The 24952-nt window shown below is 34.9% G+C and overlaps 1 protein-coding gene and 1 long non-coding RNA gene across 2 annotated transcripts in view; one reads left to right on the forward strand and one right to left on the reverse strand.

Moving 5' to 3' along the window:
• Positions 1-24952, reverse strand: part of LOC143345165 (uncharacterized) — a 96213-nt gene that overhangs the window by 32398 nt on the left and 38863 nt on the right. Inside the window, exon 2 of the mRNA XM_076772037.1 lies at positions 12596-12781. Within this exon, the coding sequence (XP_076628152.1) occupies positions 12596-12781 (186 nt within the window). The remainder of the gene's footprint in view (positions 1-12595; positions 12782-24952) is intronic.
• The window catches only part of LOC143345240 (uncharacterized), a 62729-nt gene that overhangs the window by 5535 nt on the left and 32242 nt on the right, over positions 1-24952 (forward strand). The window contains exon 2 of the long non-coding RNA XR_013080247.1: positions 2798-2944. This is a non-coding gene — a long non-coding RNA (uncharacterized LOC143345240). The remainder of the gene's footprint in view (positions 1-2797; positions 2945-24952) is intronic.

Raw genomic sequence — 24952 nt, forward strand, 5'->3', positions numbered from 1 at the left:
TCAATATCGATTGTATATGAATTTGTATAATTCAGTAAAATAAATGCATCAAAAATATTTTTCCTCGAGATAGCTGTATTAATTTTATATTCGTCACGATATTAAATTAAGAATTCTGTTATTAAAAGCGGATTCGCTATTCTCAGTTTAGGAAGTTGCAATGGAATATTCTGAGATAATATAATTTGGTTAAATGTATTTTGTTGTCTCTATGATTCTCCGAAATTATAAATTCTAATGGAAAATTCTTGGTTTCGTCGGATCTTCTTCCGTCACGCCGAACGCACTTATCTTTCTTGCGATTACGCGCACGAATCTCAACTTTAAAACACGCTTAAAAAAGGAGCAGTACTATCAGTTAACCTGTTGCACAACTTCCAAGAAACGTAGCTGATTGAGAACATTATGCCACAATACTGTAAAAGGATTGCGTGTTATCCATATCGATGAACTATGCTAGCTTCCGGTGCACGGGAAATTCATATTCAGGAAAACATTAAACGCTAAAGTGAAAAAATACAAAGCTGTCGTTCGATTCGCGGAATTATCAGCATCTCTGCGTCGATTTATCTCGATTATTTATCTTAATTTCGCGCTTCTAAGCGGTTTTTGTAATATCGAAGTTTATTGCGGGAAGAGCGACGGAGTCAGGGGCCGGTGTTTCTGCTAGAAAATCGATTAATATCGAAACGCGGTCGATAGCTGCGTATTTGGGTCAGATACGAGCGTTCGATAGTAACCATGAAACGATTATGGAAACCTATACGGTGTGCAAAAGTAACTGCCGCCGATCCGCGAAACGATACGAACTGAATATTTCATCGTCGAACATTTTTAACTGCACGTGAATTGGTTTTAGAGAAATACAAAAAGAGAAGTGATTCTGATATTAAAATTCGATGATCAGAATTTTGTGAAAATGGTTATTTTACTGTTGGTCAAGATTTCGTATAACATAAAATAATGATTAATAGTATCGGATAGGAATTGGAGCGAAAGAGTGTGCGCCAAGAAAATAATTTATTATAGACTAAATAGGACTCGAAAAAAGAAACGTCGAGACAATTACAAATTACAAATGAAATACGAAAACTGTTCTGAGGATAAAAGAGTTTGTTTTCAAACAATAAAATCAATTATACTCGCAGAACAAATAAGAGAATTCTATTATAAATCGAATGCGTTTGAATAATTATAATTATTCTGTGCGCTCTGGAGAGTTTACCAAAACGTCGGAGAACTACCTTATCAATCGATGTATAACAGAGCAAACACTGTTTTATTATTTTTTATTAAAAAATTCGGAGTTTTATATTATGTTCAGTTTAACAAAGCTGCCCAATTCAAAGCTGTCTCGGTTCTTGAACGTCAGCGAAACCTTCCGATTCAGTTAATTAACTATTTGGTAAATGCAGTACGACCAGCAACGCGCCAAAATCACTCGGCGGACGGAGATATTCAACTCAATACCAAGCTCGCTAATATTTCAGAGGAGCGCATTTGCCCGGTCATAATTAGTAAAGCGCACACGGCTTTCATAAAGGCCGTTGAAATATCGTGCAATTACAAACGGTTTGCGGTTCTATGAATTTATTAAGGACAATAATTGTTCAGTTATCACACGCCCATGTCGCTCCTCTCCTGACAATCTGTCTATAGAGATCCATGTATCTATTCGTCCAATTAGATATCCGTCGATCTAACTCTTCGCGTGTTACTATTAGTAGCTATTGTTGCTATTATCTGTCGAACTATTCAGCTATCTCACTGTCTAACAAAGTATTTCATCGTTACACGGACCATCCAATAAGGAGAATGTTGATTATTTAAGTTATTAAATCTGATTAAATCGCATAGGATAGGTGCGTGTAATAACAACTAAACATTTGTCGGGGCTAGTAAATGCCCCATATGAGCAGGAAATACGGGGCAGGAAGTTTCTACGCCATTGGGAAACGTAAATTTACGAGCAACCAATACCGCGGTCAAGTAAGTAGAAGCTACCGATGTCTACCATGTTTGGTCACACTCGATACAAATTGACACACTTCCTTTTAAAGGCCTGTGCTGATTGGCTGGCTTGGTGTGAATCCAAGGAAAGGGCTGAATCTACGATGACGAGTCATAAATTGTGCCCCTAAATGGAATTCGCCGAATGTAGAATGCGAAAACGCGCGTCTCGAGAAACTTCAGCAGGAAGAATTATAATTTGGTATTTCGCCAGGAAGCGAGCTTCCATAAATTTTGCGAAATTTCTTCTGGGTCTGAAATAATGTAACTTTAATTTCAATCAACAACTTATTCTATTTGTTTTCTTTATATAATACAATAAAATTTAGTCGTTAATGATATTAAAATATTCTACAATTTTCATTGATTTTATTGTAAGAATTAATAAATTCTCGAGTAATTTAGTAATTTTATTTTATAATAGTCCTTCTGTTACTTCTGAGTTATTACAGGATCGTAAATCTTCAGAACGTGAAATCAGTTTTGTTTCTCATCAACGTCTTTCCGGTTGTCGCTTCTAACCGGAAGTCGTGCACAGAGCGCGGCAAAATATATTCATTAAATTATAATGGGATTATAATCAGAACACAACAGTCATGCAATTGATAATAAGCGACGATGTTTACTCGTCTTTTGTAATAATTAATTGTAAAACGTACTATTATTATAATTACCATAGAATCCATATGTTTCGATTAACAAGACACGTCTAGTATAGATTTTGATAGTAAGTGATAGTCGATTAACTTCATCGCCAAAATTAATTGCATTTTTGTTCTGTTTACAGATAAATGCTCGCTGAAACGCTGTCAGACATTAAGGAAGGAAGGCAGGCAGAGCGTATCGGAATATGAGATCACTCGACATCCGGTTCCACGTTGCTGGGTGCACAGAATGATCTGTCAATGGGAAGTGCGTTATCGCAATGCGCGTGGTATGTACCATCCTCTCTTTTTCATTATTCTCCCTCTTTCAGCTTGTTCTACGCGTGCTTTTAATGGGACGACCCAATTTTCTGAAAATGCAATCTTACTTAACTTTCGGGGTTGATAAATCGGTGAATCTGATCGATCGTACGATGCCCCCGATGCGATCAGATAAACAAACGCGATTGTGGGAAGTAGAAAACTTTGACGAGCTAAAACGGAAATTGAAAAAGTAAAATAGAATTTATAACGTTGCTTTTATAATATTTGATTGTTTCTCATATCCATATGAGTTTATTCAAATTACATTTATCTTAATTTCCCGTTTGTATATTTCATTGTTCTACTCCATCGTCATTTTTGGTTATGATTAAAAGGGCTCTAACACTCGAAAAGTTGCAAATAATAAAGCTTCGTGCATTGTTCTTGCGATCCAAAAAACAGGTCTATTTATCTAATCAAAATTTCAGATTACAAACATTACAATATTGTATTTTAAGCTATTGGATCTGTAATGTATTTGTAAAATAATTGTTAAATCGTAGGTATACAGTTGTTTTGATTAAATAATAAAATAGCTAATTCGATAATAAAATAAATATTGAAAATATTAAAAAATTAAGAATATTTTTAATGATTTTTTTAATGAATAAAATTATTATTTTGAGATAGTTTGATATTAGAAAAAAGAAGCTGTTCTTTTTTTGTAGAGTTAAAATTATAGATTTAGATCAAGTTCGATTTTCACTTGGGACTATTTGCACCGAAACAGTCGTTAGAAACTGCGAGGTATTAAAGTGATGTGCAGACGATTACGGAACGGAAACGCCTCTCACCCCCGCATTTTGCGATATGGGAGGACGAGCGAACGCGTAGGACTTTGCTGCGTGTATCCGTTCCATGCCTGTTATCAACTTTCGATGTCCCTTATCGTCCCATGAAATATACCGGCAAATCAACAATGGGTCGAATATGAATTGAAAGCGATTATTCTGACTTTCAATAAATCCTGCTACGAGATTGTTACGTTTACGTTTTTTCTTTCTCTTTTATTAACGATGAACTTTATACGTAACAGACGTTGCATACACCTGTTTGATTTTTCTATTCGATTAAAACATGTTAAAATTAATATAAATTCTACGAATTTTTTGTTAGTAATTAGTGAAAATCTTTTGAAAGAATATTTAAAATATTTTTTGTTAAATACAGTAGCTTTCTCTTTATATTTAAATCTATAAAATCTATTTATTTTGATCACTTAATGCTTCAGTCGGGAAATTAAAGATTACGTGATTATTCAATATTTATGGTCGACAATATCATTAAAATATTCTGTCACCTGCAAACATTTGCTATTTTTGAAGTCGCTACCATTGAATAAATGGTTAATAAATAAGAGTTAATATATTACATATGCAGTCACTCTCACTCGTCCTCGTACACTATAATGGCGATTAAGTATAAATGGAAAAAGACTTATTTCTCATGAATTGAGTTTTTTAAACTGGTATGTTGTCATACATTGAGGTATTTAAAGGTTTAAATTAAAATAAAACTTGTTAGCGGGACGCCATGTTGGAAACAGCGCTTCACATCCGATTATCGAAGTGCAGCTGCATTGGATGCGATCGAGTCCAGTACTTTGGGATGGGTGACCGCTTGGGAAAACTGCCGTTATTGTTTAACATTATTATTAATTGTATATTGTTTATAGTTAACCATTAATATTATAAAAAAATAACTATATCCAGTTCAACAAGAATTGGTAGAAGATATAAACAAATACCCAAGTGATGAAGGAGATCGAACGTAGCATAAATAGTATCTACACTTGAGTGAGTGATGATTATTATTGTATACTGTTATACTATTATAAAATATAATAAAAATATAACAAAAAGAATATAAAAAAGAAACTACTATTGTAAATAGAAGCTTAAGTTGTAATAAACAACATTTGTGAAATGTAAATGTAAAATAGAATATAAAAATAAATGGAAAGAATCTACAAGAAATTTGAATCACCATTATAGTGTACGAATATGAGTGGGAGTAAACCTGTAGAGTTTGTGAAGTGCAACTACAAAAACACACTTTCAAACATCTTTCATTGTTTCAGTATTTCTTTCGAAATTATTGTTTGTTTAAATTTCCTATGGGATTCGCGTCTGTAAACCAGTAAAGTGGTATACTAAAGCAGTACCAGTTTTACTTAGCAGTTAAAAATTCTATCAAGATCTCGTCTGAGCGTTAAATTTTTCCCAGTGAATCTGATTCATCGCGTATCATCCTGCGGAGAGTATCCAGCGACCCGAATTCGCCGACGAACGTGCAACGTACATTTTCGTGTAATCGGTGATGGGCCGGTTCAAAGTGCGAATGTCACGAGGGGTTAATGGCACATAAGTTCTGTATCGAAGGATAGCCGCGTGGCAGAGAGAGGCGTATCGGCGGTGAAACGAAGATTTCTTTATCGGCGCTTAGATACCCTACTTCGACAAAGTGAAACAAAACAGGGACTCCACGTGCTCCTCTCCGGGAGCCAACGTCCACGTCTTTTTCACGGCGTGGGTGTACGTGTGTTTTCCCTTTTTTTTTCCTCGCCTTCTCCATTTCTCACTTTGGGCTGTTCTTCCAAATGGCGCCCGAAAGAATATCCCTTTTAACCCTCTATAGCCCAAATTATGTTTGGTCTCTAAAAAAAATTATACAGTATGCCCATTGATAAATACCAACAACGAGATATAAATGAGAAGATATATTTTAGTAAACACAAATTTTCAACTGTATTCATCTTGGTGTGAGAACAACATAATTATTTTATATTAATTCTTTGTAGGTTATACTATTTCCTTTGATACTTTAATTGGTACATATTGGCAATAGAATTGAATCAAACTTATATAATGTAAGTAATGGGTATGTGACTTCAAAATCACGTTGGGTTATGGAGGGTTAACTTATTCTTTGAAGAATACAGGGTTCGACACGAGAAAACAATAACAAAAATTCATATAAACATGTGTTCTATTTGACCCTACTTTCAAGTCATGAGTTTCTTCTTGACCTACCATTAGCTGTACCTTCTCTGTTTGTCAAGGTATTATTTATAATAATAAGCCCATGCTCAAGGTTCATATCTGTCATTTATCGATTAGAAAATTTAAAAAAGTAATAACCATATCTTTAATTGCAAGTATTCGTAATTACTAAAACTAAAACAGAATACTTTAAACTTACTTCCGAAAAGAAGAAATAACAACTTCCAAATATAACAAAAATATCCTAGATTATATGCTCCGTGTTAACTATTCACACATACGTGGTTGTTACACTACTTTAAACATAATTATTAACCTCAATCTATTATTAGTCTGTCAGTAGTAGTAAACTTATCGAAGCATATTAATTTACTAGATTGTATTCAATAAATGTAAACATTGTTAATAACCTTTCATTAATATTCTTACGCTTCCAATAATGGGGACATTTACGCGATCTTTCACGTAATTTTGAGTGTTCCGTAAGGTTGAAACCAGGATCATTATCGTAGTTTCGCTACAACTTTCCGTGGATACGCCGATTGGACATTCAAAACCAATCTCAGGGCGGAACTACGTTCGGAAAGGTCCGCGTTTCTAATAACTAATTCGTGCCAATCCTGATAACGAGACAACGACGTAGACGGCTTCATCGGCCAACTGTGCAAAGCAGCCGCACGTGGGTATTCGCGTAATGTGTGTAATATCTGGGTAATCGTTACGTAGATAGGGATCAATGCCAAACGCGAGGAACGCGAGATGCTGTAATTTATCATTAACGCCTACGTTCAGAGCCGAATCGTTAACCCAAAGCGTAGAATTGTGCCATTCCCACTACCACTGCTCTGCAATTTTCGTGGCGAGGTCTGCCGCTCGTTTTCGTTCGCCTCCAGCGACGCTTTTCGCAGGAGCGATTCGATCTCGACTTCCGGTGGACGCGCGGGAAATTTTTAAACGCGTTTACGAGCGCCTTCCGTCGGTACGAACTTACAGCCACACGTGGTCGAGCCAATAGATAAATAAAACTTAGCGTCTGTCTTTTTTTATCGATGCCAGAAATCGAAACACGTTTTACACGATTTTCTGTTAGGCTCGTCGATTACTATTACCCGAATTATCTTATTTTTAATGTTGCTTTAACGAGGAAAAATGTAACTTTCTTATTATCAGGTCCATCAGAAGGGGATATTTCAAAATTCAATAATCTCAATTTCCTTTTTACTGTATGGTACGCAGAATATTTCCAGGTGAATTGAACCAAATGAACATATTGAAATTTACGAATATATTTTAGTTTTTGCTAAAATTACAATTTGAAGAGCAAATGGTAATTAAATTTTATGCATGACGAATATAGTCGTCGAACACAACTGACTGGTTAATAAATGAACTGAAATAAATGTGAGTCTTTATTGTTGGTCCTAATTTTATATCTATAATAAATTGTGTTTAACATAGTCTGGCATTTTTCAAAAAGGAGTTTAATATTTTAAGTTTTAATTATTCTAATATCTAGGGCTCGATCAATATTTTTTAGGAAGATTAAATTTCTATCTCGATTTTATGCAAAAGGTATAATTATCTAGCAAACAATTCAGGGCTTATTATTACTATCAAACGTGTTATTATTGTCTTGTAAAAATTAATATTAAATACTATTGAACGTCTATGTTAGTTCATTAACAATTTATACTTTTATTTTTTACGACTTATCGAAAGTTTTGATCATTGTTCTGAGGGAGGCCATAATCGTGTTTCAAACGTTGAATTTCGCACATCTTTGAAGGTGCTCAACTGTTCAAAACTTTTTCGTGTCCACAGTTGCGATAATTTTAATGACTTGGAGTGACTCGAACAGCGTGACAATTTTAAAGTTTCTAGAAATTCGTGAAGTAAAATTCTCGAAACTTTCAAGATTTCAGACGTCGATGAAATTTAAAGATTTGTCAGTTTGTTTCGATCTGCGGGGGAAACGTAAATTCGAAAAAATGCAACGAATATTAACGAGTATTACGTAAAAAATTATTACGTAGTTTTCTTTTTTATTAGAATATTAATTTCATCGACTGAATAAGAATAAACTCGATATTTTTCTTATATTTTCAATTTCTAACGAACAATACTCCAAAATAATTATTTCGTGGATTGTGTTTTTTCATGCTTCTTTAATAAATTTACTAAAGTCAGCCTCATAAAAACTTAGAGTGAAAAAGAAACGCGAGCCTTTAATGTCTGCATCATCATAAAATCTGCTGGTAAAACGTGTCCATTTTCACTTGTTGCATCGACAACGTGTAACACTGCACCGTTGAATACAGCATCCGTTTTACAGCAAAGATCATTAAGCCCGTAAAACTACCGTTACCCTTTACAAGAATTTATTCTGCAAAATTACTTTAGTTTAAAAGATACTCAAGTCAAATTGTTAATGATAGAAAAAATGTCTGGAATGATCTCACTTAGTGATTTCCAAATAAATATTAATATTCCTTTAAAAAAACAACATTAATTACAAATATTTGAAACGATTTTACTTTGCGATAACTTCTAGATATTAATATAAAAAATTTGGTGAATAGCAGTGGTCGAGAACAAATCACTAAAATATATTAAATTCGCAATACTTTTCGAAACGTTTGTAATTAAATTTAATAAAAACAAAAATTGATTTTCGTGTGATGCAAACTATGTGCTAAAGTACAATGCAAGTGCAATGCAAATGCAACGCAACGAGCAATGTTAATGTACAAAAAGTAAAAAAATAGTGGATGGAAAATTATATAAATTCCATGCGTTTTAACGTATAAATTATTTAAATACCGCGCGTCTGCAATCCGCTGAAAAGTTCTAATTTTAACGGCGCAAGCACGCGAGTGCGTCGAAACGAAACGCTGTCAAACGAGATTACATTAAATAAGATTACATAAATGCTGAATGAGGTTACGAGATGTACAGAGGATGCAGTAACGAGGCGATAAGAAACTTCATCGAAACGATGCGAAACGATGTTAAGAGCCTGGCTGTTCGACAACTCCTGTAATGAACGTCTATCGGTTCGCGGCCAGATAAGACTTCACGAGGGCATTGTTTTTCCCTTTTTGTTTTACTTTACGACACTTACGGATTGCATCTTCGCACCGAGATGCCAGAGACTCTGTACGAGTCGTTCGAATGACGTCATGGCCCTTTCTGGTACCGCTGCACCGGGCGACCTTTTACACCACTGCAACGTTGCCAGTATCCCCGATTTTCTTAAAGCCTTGACCTTTTTGCCATTTCAAAATTTCGCCATTCCAGAAACGATATACAATTAAAAATGACAACGATCCAAAATTCACGAACGATTTTACGATTTTTCTTTGAGGTTTCATTGGAATCCTTAAAACTGCTCGATAACTAGTCTAGATTATTTAATAATAAATTAACAATAAAAACTCTAGGTCGCTAGAGCAGAGATTTTTCAATCTTGTGCAAGGCATCTCCAAAAAAAATATATGAGAGTTTCTGTCTTTGAAATTTATTACGTTTATTTTGATTAAATCAACATTGAATTATTTAACCCTTTTGTCAGGCAACTTCCAGATAATTCCTTGGAGGTTCTGAAAATTAAACTCTTTTTGAAAAACTCTATTTTGTAATGATTATAAAATTTAACCCGAATAGTGGTGCACTAAATTATCTTTTTTTTCTTGCATTTTTCTTTTTAATTTAGTCTTCTAAGGGTATTATATTAATATAGTGAAATCGTAAATATTAACGAAGATATAACGTTGTTCGTCGAGCACGATCCAACGATAAGCAATCGATCTTCAAACTTCAAACGTGTTTTTCTCGAAACCGGTTTTTACACACTGGTAACCTTTTTCAGAACTACTTGCCCGATTGACAGTAACATTGTGCTTTGTCGGCCAAAAATTATTTTTACTGTGAATGTAGGGATATATTTAGTTTGTAAGTTAGAAACTAGATATAAGTTGGTATGGCGGAAGTCAGTAATTCAGTAATTATTAAAGTATCGCAGTAATTCTTAAAAAGTTGAAAAAACATGGATTCTACCATTGTACGTAATTATGTCTTGTAGCTACGATAATAAAATAATCTTGTCTAGTAACAATTCAAAGACTATTCTAATAATTAAACGACCATGTTCCTTCGTTTCTCATTCGTATCGAAGCGTAACGACAATTCCAACGATACCCTCGTTAAATTCCCCCCCATTTTTAACTCAGCCTGCATGCAGTTCCATAAAAATAGCTTCGATTTACGATCTGGCGTGGGCAAAATCTCCAGAAACGTGGGAGAGACGCTCGACAATCACACGTGGAGGACATCGATATAAATCGATATCACGCGAGTCTTTCCATCCGTTGCAGAATTTCGTAGTATGCAAATTTCGTTGAGCTCATCGTCGTACAAATCCGCATACATTGCATATCACCGTATGCCATTACGTTGAAAAGCGACCACGCTCGACTAACCCAATCGCGTCACTTTGAAGTTATAGTTCTGGGTTAAATTTCTTAAACTTCTTAACTCCGGGTCAGCTGTTTCTTTAGTTGGAGAACGTGGAAAATATTGCTTTGAAACTCGTCATATTGCACAAGATGATTTCATACCGTGCGAGATTAGAAGTCAACGAATAAAACGATCTTTGTAGAGCTTTATTTGAAGAATTTAGATACATTGAACGCAAACAGTTCGTTTTTTTATTCGTTATTTAGCATTTGTAGCCGAATAAGAAATGTTCCCGTGTCCGACAGCGAATTCAATTCGCCCCGTTGTCGAACGGGCGCGTCGCCATTTTTGCGAGCCGGGGAATTCGCATAAAGCGCCCGGTGAAATGAATGCCCGCACTGACGTCATGGTCCTTTCTGGAGAACGGATGCTACATTCGATGGCGCTGCATAACGTCGATGCCACGACTGAAAATGTTATCGAACTTTCACGAGAGTAGTTCTGTTTAGAGTGAATTCTGTTTACACGACACATTACAAAATGGTCAAGATAGAAACCAGAAACACTGGTACATCTACTGGACGTATACAGGGTGGATAACGTAAGATTTTACAAGATAGTTTCGCTAAAACTATTATGGAGAGCGTAAAAAATTCTTTCATCATGTAAACATATAAATTCTTGAACCTTTAAGTACTAATGTTTCTAAAAGAATTACAAACTTAATGTTTCAGTGACTTGTTCTCGACCACCACTCATAATGTAAATATATAGTAAATAGTGATTTTCATAACACGTAAAAAATTGTATCAACTTGTATATTGTAACGTTTTCGATAGGATATTTTCAGCTCCCTAACACAACGTCAAAAACTATCAAAATCTCATTTAGATTTCTATGCAATTGTATACGCACATATAACAGAAGTAAGATTTACCTTATCTTCTATAAAAAAGAAATATTGAAACGTAAGAAATGCACAAAGTTAATTTGAAAAATAGAGAAAATTTCTACGAGATTTTGTACAATCTTAAATTAAATGTAACATCCTGTGGAGGAGGGGCCTTGTTCGTCGGTCTATCATTTTCGTGTCGCGTCGTATCGGTAGAGGGATGGAACATGTTGCGAAAGAACGATTCGCCTTACTTCTGTACGAGAACATCGAGTGCGGGCGGACTTCGTGGGAGTCCGTCGGTAATTCTCTCTCGTTCAATCCGCTCTGCTCTTCCTCCGCATTTGGAAACGTTCTGCTTCTGGCCAATGACGCCATGCTATTTTTTTTATTTATATTTTTCTTTCGAATCGCGTATACGGTGTCGGCGAATAATTGCATTAAAAACGAAAGGAAAAAAACACGCATCTGCTAAACCCGTTAGCTCGTCGAATGGCGACGATCGCGTCACGCGATTCCAATTGGTCCCCTTTGATTGTACCCAGAATTGCTTTCGCGCCATTTTACTTTTTGGAGTGACTTCAGAGTGACTTGGAGTTGTCGATAGACGATTTTTTAAATCGCAGATTGAGGGTTGGAGCAATTTTCTTAATTGCGAACAATATTTAAAGATTTTTATTTTGACATATGAATATCGATTCTGATGTGTTACGATGCTGTAATTATAATATTATTGTTCAAGTTGCAATATTGGAAATAGAATGAAAACTATATTCTCTTTAATGTTTATCTGAAGAAAAATTTAACTAATACAACGACATATCAAATTGTTTTTATGTAATGTTAACCATTTCTCCACATTTGGCAATTCAAACAAATTATTTTATACTTTCTACATATATATAATCATCCTTGCAAATCAATTATCTGTGCTTTTGAAATCTTTGATTAGTACAAATAATAGAGTCCTACGTATTTATTTAAATTTATTTAGATTAAGGTTACTGTTCATCGACTGTTGATGACAACGTTTGGATAACATACACGGTTTACCATTTCGGTAGAGTCGGCGTGTTTGTCAGATTATGCATGCGTTAAACGCCCATGGGCGTTCGTTGAATATGCTTAACACATACGTCTACAAGATTTCCGCACGACACGTATTGCACGTTTTATTTTTAGCACTAAAGGGTTTTAATAGTGAAACGACATTGTTTTAATTTTGCAAGCGTTTAAATAACGGTCATTGGATGAAATTGTTCACTTACCCTGTAACCCTTCTCTCCCATGCCACCGTATTCTCCATCAGCTCCTTTTTCACCCTTTGGACCGGGAGGACCATCTGGACCAATGTCACCCGGCATACCTTCCGGGCCCTGTGGTCCAGGGACTCCAATGAAGCCCGAAATACCCTTTATACCCGTGCAATTGCATTTGCACCCGTTATCGCAGATCTGAAACAAACAAAAGAGAAACAAAATTAAAAATAATGTACAATTTTCTAAATATAATTTACGATTTGTATAAATTTTATGCCTTGCTCCGGGTTTACAAATGCTCTACCAAATTATTATTCTGTGTAATTGCACGTAAAGTTCAATTAAAGCATTTATACATATATATAATTGTCACACAACAAAAAGGGTAATGCATTCTAGAAGAGTAACATAACAATTTTTAAATTCTTTTTCTCTTACTATTTTTCCTTTTTCAAGATTGACTACACAAAGAACTATAAAATTATTTAATTTAACAAAGTTAATAAATAATTCAGTTTTATTATCTTGCTCAATGTAATAACAAAATACATTCCCTGTCAAGGTTATCTTGCGCAACAAAGACCGTGGAGATTAAATAATATTAACAATATTATAACGCGTTCAGGATTACTCTGGATTTCAAGTTATATTACAAGAACGAACATTTTTTCGCGACGACAATTTGAGAACGAGTTATGGCATTCCATCCCAAGGGACGTTGCTTACATGAATAATGCGTAAGCACAGGAAAATGGACCTGTGCTTCCTCGCATTTGCCCCGCAGGACGAAAGTTATTCGCTGCTTATGTCAACGAGACTTTGAGAGCGTCCAAGCATATTCTAGGAAACTTTGATGCGGTGTGTAGCGTACACGGACACGAGACACGTGCTCGTTCATCCTTGTCTGTCGCCATGTCACTCCATGCACGTGCAACGTGCCTTTTCCACAGACACGATACGAACACGTCGCTAAACATTTTCGTATTAAAAAGTAGAGCAACCACCGTTTACGTTCCGTGGTTTATTAGCGTTGGTTATTCAGCTGCTCCAATGTTTATTGTGAGCCGAATTTAGAAATTTCGAACATTCAACTTCGCGGCGCTTCCGGAACACTCGAAGCTCGAAGCTATCGTCGTTCGGGTTTCCGTGACAAACGGGTTGGAAATTCACATTCGTTGGTCAATTCTGCTTATTCGTTATCTCTCAAAAAAATATTAATGCGTTGTCGGATCAAGAACCGCATAATATTTTGCAAAACTAAAATTTTGATTTTGGACCATTGTAAACTACGTAACCTAAAATTTGTTTGAGAGGGAAGAGTATTCCATTTATTGTGAATTAACACATTCATTTTCAGATTAAGAACCGCGTAATATTTGACAAAATTAAAATTTTGATTTTGGATCATTCTAAACTACACGACCTAAAATTTGTATCAGTATTTTTTTGTAAGTTAAAATTCATTAATTCTTCCTAAGATCTCAACTTGAGAATTTTTCTGTGTTCCACAGTGGTAAATTCTTTGACGTAGCAAAGTGTTTGAATATTAAATAGTAAAAAAATATAATAGTGAAAAATATGAATGAATTTAAATGAGAAAACAATTCACACGTATATTTATAAAATGGATAATTTTCGTAGTCTTTGGACAGAAATCGGTGACGAACGATGTACAGCGAACATATGGTAGATTAAATTCTATAATGATAAATAGTATCTAAGTACGAAGAAATAAAAATTAACGTTCGTGTAACTCAAGTAAAATTTCAACGGTCGAAAATAAAATGAAAATCACACCGTGTTACTAAAAATATTTAAACATCGAGGACGTTGTTGTTACTTTTTAAACGGAGTTCCGGTAATTCGAGTGAGTTCTGTTTAAAACGTTTCAATAACAAGGATTTATGTAACAGAAGAAAAAACGAAACCGCGCTTCAGAATCCGCCCACGGATGAAAATTACGCGGAATCAAGGTCACTCTTGCATTAATGCATCAGTTTAATGCCACCTACGCGATTGGTTGTGACAATTCACCTTGTTTCCAATCGCGTGTCAAGGTATCCTCGTCACTTTGGAATTTTACAAAGCTTCTAAGAATCGAAGGATGCAACGACCTCTTGATTATACGACCCAGTAATTTAATAATTTATCATCGTCGCTCCGAAATTGATTTAATTCGCGTGATCTGAATACGGCGGATACTTGTTTAACGAAAAAAGAAATTCCCGACAAAAATTAACGCGCGAGACGAAAACTTGTTTCGTATTCGGAGCGTACCCTAATTTAACTTTCACCCTTTAAAACTTACACGCGAAATTAAGCAATTTATTTACTAATTTCAGATCAACAAATTTTAAATACTAAAATAAAATTTTGCAAATCTTTAAGGGAAAGAAATTATTTAACTTAAAGTAATGTTAAATAAATAATCAATTTTAAATTTTGTCCTTCCTGAACAATCAAATTGGTTGTATTCAAAAATTACTTTAATAGAATTAATGAAATGGGAGCTTTGTAGAGGGTTGTTTCAACCCCCAAAATATAATAATTCGTATCTTTAAGTATTTCTTATATTTTTTCATATTAAATGCATTCTGTAATTTTCTGAAAATTAAAATTTTTGTAAGTTTGTGTAAATAAAACCTTTTATAATAAAAAAGATTGTAAAATCGTGAAATTTTCGCTAATTTCGAACTCTCGTTTTTTAACGTTGATTCAAATTATTTATTGAACATTTCAACCTTCAGAGGACTCTCGAGGGCTCAAAATGAATCTCATTGTTTACTAAAAGTATCTGTCTTTTAATCCCTTTGAAGAAAGCAAGGCTCGTGTTCGTCTCCCCAATAAAGGATCCCACTTTCAGCGGTCTCGTAACTCGTTACAAAATTCGATTCTTCGCTGGTCTTATCTCTCGCGATATTCATTTTTGCACGATGACCTCGACGGGGAACAAGATCTTCCAAATATGTATCGCCAGCGCCACATTTGCTTGCTTTCAACCATCGACGTGACGTAACCGTGTCCAACTTGGACGAGAATCGTATTCGCGCGTGACATAATGCCGCGATTACGCGATAGCACGATCTGTCGCGAATTACCGCTTCTCAAATTGTTAAGAATCGCTCGAATTGGCAAACTGCACCCAAGGGTTGAATCGATGCGTTGACATGTCTGGGAACGTTCTTAAAATTTGTTCAAACCACAGTATGAAAAACAGAAATATTCGATAGTTCGATAGGGTGATGCCACTATACAGTGTTTTTAATAACACTAGAATTATTTTAAAATTTTATGAGCGAAGGGAACGTTTCTCTCATGCGTTTGAAAGAAAAGTTGTCGAAGCGCCGGTCACTGGTGACCACCATAGCAATTAATGTGATAATATAATAAGATACTACACTAGACTGCATAACATATCGTAATTATTGTTAATTTTTTATTACTACACTATATTGTACTGTATATTATACTGTATAACATACAGTAATTATTGTTATTCAGATGTTATATAAATTTTCTATTATTATACTGTACTGTATAACATACAGCAATTATTGTTATTCAGACGTTACACAAATTTTCTGTTAGTATACTATACTGTATAACATACACTAATTATTGTTGTTCAGATCTTATACAAATTTTCTATTACTATATTATACTGTATAACATACAGTAATTATTGTTATTCAGAAGTTATACAAATTTTCTATTATTATACTGTATAATATGCAGTAGTTATTGTTATTCAGAAGTTATACAAATTTTCTATCATTATACTATACTGTATACCATGCAGTAATTATTATTTTTAAGGAGTGAACCATACAAGCAATTTTATTATTAGAAAATTTGTATAACTTCTGAACAACAATAATTACTGTTTGTTATACAGTATAATACAGAAACAGAAAATTTGTATAACTTCTGAATAACAATAATTACTATATATTATACAGTATAGTATAGTAATAGCAAATTTGTATAACACCTGAATAACAATAATTACTGTATATTATTCAGTATAATATAGTAACAGAAAATTCGTATAATGTCTGAATAACAATAATTAGTATATGTTATACAATATAATATAATAATAGAAAATTTGTATAACTTTTGAATAACAATAATTACTGTATATTATACAGTATAATATAATAATAGAAAATTTGTATAACTTCTGAACAACAATAATTACTGTTTGTTATACAGTATAATACAGAAACAGAAAATTTGTATAACTTCTGAATAACAATAATTACTATATATTATACAGTATAGTATAGTAATAGCAAATTTGTATAACACCTGAATAACAATAATTACTGTATATTATACAGTATAATATAGTAACAGAAAATTCGTATAATGTCTGAATAACAATAATTAGTATATGTTATACAATATAATATAATAATAGAAAATTTGTATAACTTTTGAATAACAATAATTACTGTATATTATACAGTATAATATAATAATAGAAAATTTGTATAACTTCTGAATAACAATAATTTCTGTATATTATACAGCATAGTATAATAACAGAAAATTTGTATAACGTCTGAATAATAATAATTACTATATAGTATATACTATATTATCACAGTAATATAATATAGAATAATAAAAACTTTCATCGAATACGACCAAGATACGATGTTCGAAAGCCACGAGTCGAACAGTGGCATACATTTGACGATTGACGATGCATTTAATTTTCATTTGTTGTTTATTAATTACATAGGAAAACATACACTCTGGTTGAACATTAATCAAACCTTTTATTGCTAAAGAACACATTTCACACAGCGGTGGATAGTAAATGCATTGCACTCGCATATTCGATCAATGCTAAAGGACGTATTAAACGTGATGACGGAGTACTATGTTACGCGTTATGACTGGTAATCTGCATGGTGAACGAAGTGCACCACTTAAGCTAAGAAGACTGTCCTTGTCGACAAGTTTATGCGTTATGAATATGTATTCGCATCAATGGAATCACTGTTTAAACATTGAGTGTAAAGCGTAAGAAACAATAATTTCTGTCTCTCCATTGTGTATACAGTTTCTCTAATATTCTGTCAGAGCGTCTCTGATTTATTCGCTTCGTTGCAACGGTAGAGAACATTCATTATCTGGACTAATAGGGAGACGATTCAATAGAAACGCTTCCTTTTCTGACGCTGAACATTCTGTATTCTGTATTATTCTAATAACAACACTTACAAACACTTTATAAAGATCCTTTATACGAACCTTAAATTTTTATCTGCATTTTAACATTTGACAACTTTTCACAGGTAATTGTATTCGTTTATCTTCCTTCTTGTAAATTCATTAATATTATTATACTTGTTCTAGTGTTACATATAATTTCTTGGCTAGGTGTGAAATTAATTTATAAATCGTTAAATATTAATGTTACATATAGATTAGGATCATTTCAATTTTCTATAAAATATCACTGACTTAAATAATTCTAGAACATGTCAAATAATTGTATTAGATAAGCAAAATTGTATTTATAAAGATTCTGTGCGTATTAATAATTTTATATAAGCATTTATCATCGTGGCTATGTAATTTTACACAATTTTGTTACTTGGTCAAGTTTAAATTAATTGAATCAGATAATAGATTTGGATATAATGTACTGAACTACGTTTAACATGTCGTTTGAACTGTTTCGAATGTTTTTCTTAGTATTCCGTGTCGTGGAAAAGACGCTTATACGTGTATACACCATTGAAATATTTCTCATGCTCCAGGACTTTTGAAGTGATCTTGTAAACCTAATCGTGAAGAGCGAGTTCTAGCATCTGCTATGCGTTTTCGCCGAATGGCGGACGTTTACGAGACCCGCAGGTCCAAATATTTATGTTACCGTTGAGGTTCCTGGACCTATGATGTCAAATTTACTACAAAACCTTGTAAACAGATTTTTTCCAGGCCAACAAGCCGACTCACTGGAGCTTGGAATTGACACAAGTTTTTCCGTATATCAGAGAGGAGTTAGTGATATCATTGAGCTGTTACCCTAATTTTCTTACTTCCCTCAGCACCCTCAAACTAAACAACTTCTGAAGATTTTTCATAATGTAATTAAACTTTCACACTGTAAAGAAATTTTTATTCGTATCGTATTTAAATTTAATTTATATACAGGGTGCTCGGCCACCCTTGGGAAAAATTTTAATGGAAGATTCCAGAGGCCAAAATAAGACGTAAATCAAGAATATCAATTTGTTGATTGAGGCTTCGTTAAAAAGTTATTAAAAAATTAAATAAAAAATTTCAAATCGTTCTGGAAAAATTATTTTTAGTTGCGAGGGTCAAATACAATCATTTTTAGTGAACACACATACCTCTGAAATCCTAACCATTTTCGAGAAAAAAATTCAAATAGGTGTAAAATTTTTCGATAAAATTAAAGCTCTTCAAATCATTTTAAAAAAATTATTTTCAGTTTCGGGAGTCAATTACAATCATTTTTTATCATTAGACATACCCTCGAAATCCTAACCATTTTCGAGAAAAAAATTCCTTACCGAAAATATAATTTCTGGCCAGAAATGTTACCCCAAAATTTCACGCGAATCTTTAAAATGTCATAACTCCTGAACGAATTGGACGATTTTAATGTTTAAAAAAGCAATCTACGCGTATTTTGATGGAGAATATGTAGAAATTCTAAAAATATTCGAAAAGTTGTTCCTTGACCCCCAAAAATGAGAAAAACCGCATAAAACTGGTCCAATATTCAAGCAGCCATAACTCCTACAATTGTGAATATATTTCAATGAAACTTTTTTCTGAAGTAGAGCTCATAGGTACCTACAAAAAAGTATTAGACAACTTTTCTGTAGGGCGTCAAACAAAATTACTAAAAATCAAAAACGAATTTTTAAGAAAAATCGACAAGGGGGTGTCTAAATTTTTCGACGAAAAAAAAAAATTTCAAATCCTTCTAAAAAAATTATTTTCGGTTACGGGGGTCAATAATAATCACTTTTGGTGAACAGACATACCCCCGAAATCCTACTCATTTTCGAGAAAAAAATTAATTACTGAAAATATACCATGTGACCGGAAATGTTTCTATAACTTTTTAACGAAGCCTGAATCAACAAATTAGTATCCTTCAGTATCAATCCAACCGGCAACGTGAAAGGACGTATTTGATAATACAGAGTCGTATCGCGAGTGCCTAGTGAATGTGTAAGTGACAACGGGTAGTGGTAGTGACCCCGTCACGGACGCGTGTATATACACACCTCAATTACTACCATGTCTACACCAAGGAACCTACATACAAACGACAGTTCTGCCAACAGAAACCAGTCGCCAAACCCCAACGTGCGCGAAACTCAAGCTAAAAATGAACCAGAACCCATAACATACGCAAGTATCATAAAATACGACTATACACCATCAAAGGACCAAGCCATAATATTACAATCATTCGACGGCATCAGCATTAGAGATTATGCCAAAGCCATCGGAAGCATTATAGGACCTAAATCTATAAAATACATTTCTCGAATTTCAAATGGAAAAGTGTGCATGTACCTCGACAGTAAAGACACAGTCTCAAAAATAACCTCTGTACATAAATCGATAACAATCAATAACACTGATATAGAAATTCGACCTATGATGATACCTGCTCAAAGAATTATATTGTCTAACGTAGCTCCAATAATTCCCAATTCTATAATCGAACAGGAATTTAAGAAACATAATATCAAACCGTGCTCCAAAATCACACACTTAAAAGCAGGTATCACAGACCCAGAATTTGCACACATTCTAAGCTTTAGACGACAGGTGTATGTGAACCCAGACGACGCCCTAAAGATTCCAAACTCATTTACAATTACACTGGACGACGCAACCTATACAATAATTTCCACTACCGATAAATTGGACTGTTTTATTTGCAAACAAGAAGGACACATCGCCAAACAGTGTCCGTACAATAGCAATACAAATAACAACGATCCCCTGACTAATATAAGTACGAATCTCCGCACTACTACTCACTCTACAGATCTCCTAAAAAACAAGGCTTCCACCAAGGAAATAGAAACAGGAAAGTCAAACACAAACATAATAGAAACCACAGGACCGCTCCCCGTAACATTACAAGAAAGAATTACCAAGGACTCTCAAACCAAAGCAATAGTAAATTCCCACTCTAACACTAAGACAGCCGACCAGCTGATAGGCAAGGTAAACATTATGGAAACAGAACCAGAAGAAACAAACTTAGACAATGTAAGAGCGAAAAGACCTTTATCAATAACATCAGAAGAAAACACATACACGGTGAAACTAAATGATTTAAATTTCAAGGCTCTACTCCCAATATCTACCATTGAATACGACAAAAACGCTAATTCATCCACCAAAAAACAAAAGCGGACCTCCTCACCCTCCTTTTCATTGAATAAAATGGACGAAATACTTGAACCAGCCAAAAGCCACATAGAAGATGCAAGCAACAGCTACATACTAAACTACCTCCAGTTTAAAAGCTTTCTAGAAAACGCAATAGGATCACCTAATCCGCTGGAAATCTCAAAACAATACACTAGCAATACGTTTGCCTTAACTGATATGATTATTAAAACCCGTTCCCTACTACATAAACGGAGTATCAAAGATAGACTGCGGAGGCTGTACAACAAAATCAACCAAAACCTAATAGACAACCCAACTCACAACTGATCATCAGAATTAGACAGCGATTCCTCCCAATAACGACTCCAATGAAACAAATATTACAGTGGAATATCAACGGACTATACGCCCACTATGAACAGCTGCAAATCCTACTAAACCAAATCAATCCAACCATCCTATGCCTGCAAGAAACTAACCTCAAAAAGCAACACCGCCCAACCCTTAAAGGATTCTCAACCTTTTCAAAAAATAGAAATCGCGAAGACTTTTCCTGTGGAGGAGTATGCGTCGCAGTATCAGAAAAATTTAACTGTTCTGAAATACCACTCAACACAAATCTAGAAGCGATTGCAGTAGTAGTTTTACTCCCTAAAAAGATTAGCATATGTAGCATATACATTCCTAACAGCCAAACCCTAAACTTGGTAGACTTGGAGGAACTAGTTAACCAACTTCCACCCCCATTTATATTAATGGGCGACTTTAATAGCCATCATCATCTTTGGGGCTCGCATAAAACAGATAGCCGCGGAAAAATCATAGAGAACCTGCTCAAAAGTCCAGAGATAATCTTGCTCAATGCAGGAAATCCAACACACTTCACCATCAGCACCGGAAAGTTTAGCGCAATAGACTTGACAATCTGTAGTAGCAGACTGGCACAATATATGGAATGGAATACTCTTGATGACCTCCACGACAGTGACCACCTCCCAATAATAATCAGCTACGAAGACCTTGCCCAATCTCCAAAAAACCAACCTGCACCAAAATGGAACCTTAAAAAAATAGACTGGCACAAGTACAAATCAATAATAGCAAATAACCTCCAGGAATCTCTAAACCAAGACATTGACCCTTCCTCTATAAATCAAACAATCGATTCATTAGAAACAACTATTCAAACAGCAGCAAAGGAATCTTCTGAATCAATAAAAATTCGAACCGACAAGAGAAGAAATGTGCCATGGTGGAACGAAAACTGTCAATCTGCCATGAAAGAAAGCCACAAAGCCTTCAACAGAGCAAAGAAACACCCTACAACCGAAAACCTAATAAATTTCAAAAAGCTACGAGCAAATTTCCGCAAAATAATCAAAGAAAGCAAACGACACTCCTGGCAAACGTACATATCCACTATCACTAATCGAACCCCAACGAGTACAATATGGAAAAAAATCAAAAATATCAATGGAAGACCCAACTACACAGAAATACAGTTCCTCAACTTCGGTAACGATAACATCATAACCAATCCAAAGGACATAGCCGATATCCTTGCGATGACTTTTCAAAACCATTCAAACAACTTAAACCATGACCACTATCCTCCAGTAACCCCCTCCGACAACAATCCCATCGCAACAGACGACACCTGTATAGACCCTATCCTTAATACAAATATAACAATAGAAGAACTAAAAGACACCCTCCAGACAACAAAAAACTCCTCCCCGGGACCAGACAACATACCAAACAAACTGTTAAAAGAACTACCGCCAACTGGCATCGAATACCTATTACGTATTTTCAACTGCATATGGACCCACCAAGTATTCCCTGAAAACTGGAGGAAAGCCATAGTAGTACCCATACTTAAACCGAATAAAAACAAACACAATCCAGAAAGTTACAGACCGATTGCTCTAACCAACTGCCTATGCAAACTCATAGAAAAAATCATTAACAGAAGACTTAGGTGGTTTCTCGAGACAAACAACATCTTAGCACCCAACCAATATGGATTCAGACAGTTCAGATCAACGACAGACGTCCTCATCAACATAGAAACAAGTATATCAGATGCGTTCCTAAAAAACGAACTACTTGCTACAGTATGTCTAGATATTGAAAAAGCATACGATAAGATACACAGACGAAGAATCATCGATATCCTCACCAACTTAAAAATAAATGGCAACATGGTTGCCTTCATCAAAAACTTCCTCCACCATAGATCCATCCAAGTCAGAGCAAATGGAACTCTGTCCAACCCAACAGTCATCCAAAATGGAGTACCACAAGGATCAGTAATCAGTGTCACACTATTCCTGGTAGGAATCAATAACATAATGGAAAATATACCACCACCGATTCAAGGACACTTGTTTGCTGACGACTTAACATTAACCTGCAGTGGAAGAAACATTAAAACAGTAATAAAACTGCTACAAACAACCATAAACAAACTCCAAACATGGTCCGAACAATCGGGGCTTAGACTTTCCCCCCAAAAAACGCAGTACATAATATTCTCCAGACAACGTAAGCAAAACCAAAACTTGCCAAAACTATATATCGAAAACATCGAAGTTAAAAAAGTAGACAATATTAAACTTCTTGGACTTACATTTGATTCCAAACTGACATGGGTTCCATACATGAAACACTTGAAAAATACATGCACCAAAAAGATGAATGTCATCAAGACACTAGCAAACAATAACTGGGGAGCAGACCAAGAAACTATCCTTAAAACCTACCAAGCGATGATTAGATCCCAAATCGATTACGGCTCAATAGTGTATAATTCCGCAAAACCCAACACATTAAAAATGATCGATACGATCCACCATACAGCTCTGAGAATAGCCACTGGAACCTACCGCACCAGCCCAATAAACAGTATATTATTCGAAGCTAAAGAACCACCACTCGACCAAAGAAGAAAATTTTTGAGCCTTAAATATACAGCCAAAATGTCATCTACTCCGAATAACCCCACCTACAACTACGTATTCGGAAACAGATACACACCATTACTAAATAAAAAACCAAAGCTACCAATGCCATTCTACGGTAGAATCAACAAATACCGGAACCTAGTTAAAATAATGTCGACACTAGCTATTACACGCAGCGTTGGAAAAATAGCACCCTGGACCATACAAACCCCCAAAATAGACGTGACTCTTGCGAATGTTGTCAAAGACCAAAAAAGTAGCCTAGAACACAGAGTTGATTTTCTACAACTAGATAAAAAATACCCGAACTGTGTAAAGCTATACACCGATGCATCCAAGACCGACCAGGGTGTAGGAATTGCCATTATATGTGACAACATGACCAGAAAACTTCGTCTTCCTAATGCCTCATCCATCTTCTCAGCTGAAGCATACGCAGTTCTTAAAGCACTACACTATATTCAAAGCCAAAATCTCCAACACGCTGTCATCTATACTGACTCTATAAGCGTAATTAATGCAATAGAAAACACCGGCAATAAGAACAAACATGATACCATATTGAACATCCAAGAAATATACACAGACCTTATCCACAATGGCAAACAAGTAATTCTAATATGGGTCCCTTCCCATCAAGGGATAATAGGTAACGAAAAAGCTGACACAGCAGCCAAAGAAGCAGCATCCCACCCACCCAATGAAGTGGAGGGAAGAATACCATATCAAGACCTCGTCACTTCGCTGAAACATGCTGAAAAACAAGAATGGAACATCATATGGACCACCTCCAAAAAAACAAAAACACACGATACAGTGCAAGATTTCTACCAGCCAATGCCTTCCGCCATGACCAGAAGAGAAAGAATAATCATGGCATGACTGCGCACAGGACACTGCAGACTGACGCACGAGTATTTGATCAAGAAGACGGACCCACCATTCTGCAATGTATGCGACCAACCGTTATCGACCAACCACATGCTGT

This window comes from Colletes latitarsis, chromosome 1 (genome assembly GCF_051014445.1).
Source record: "Colletes latitarsis isolate SP2378_abdomen chromosome 1, iyColLati1, whole genome shotgun sequence".
In the NCBI taxonomy this organism is placed as follows: Eukaryota; Metazoa; Arthropoda; class Insecta; order Hymenoptera; family Colletidae; genus Colletes; species Colletes latitarsis.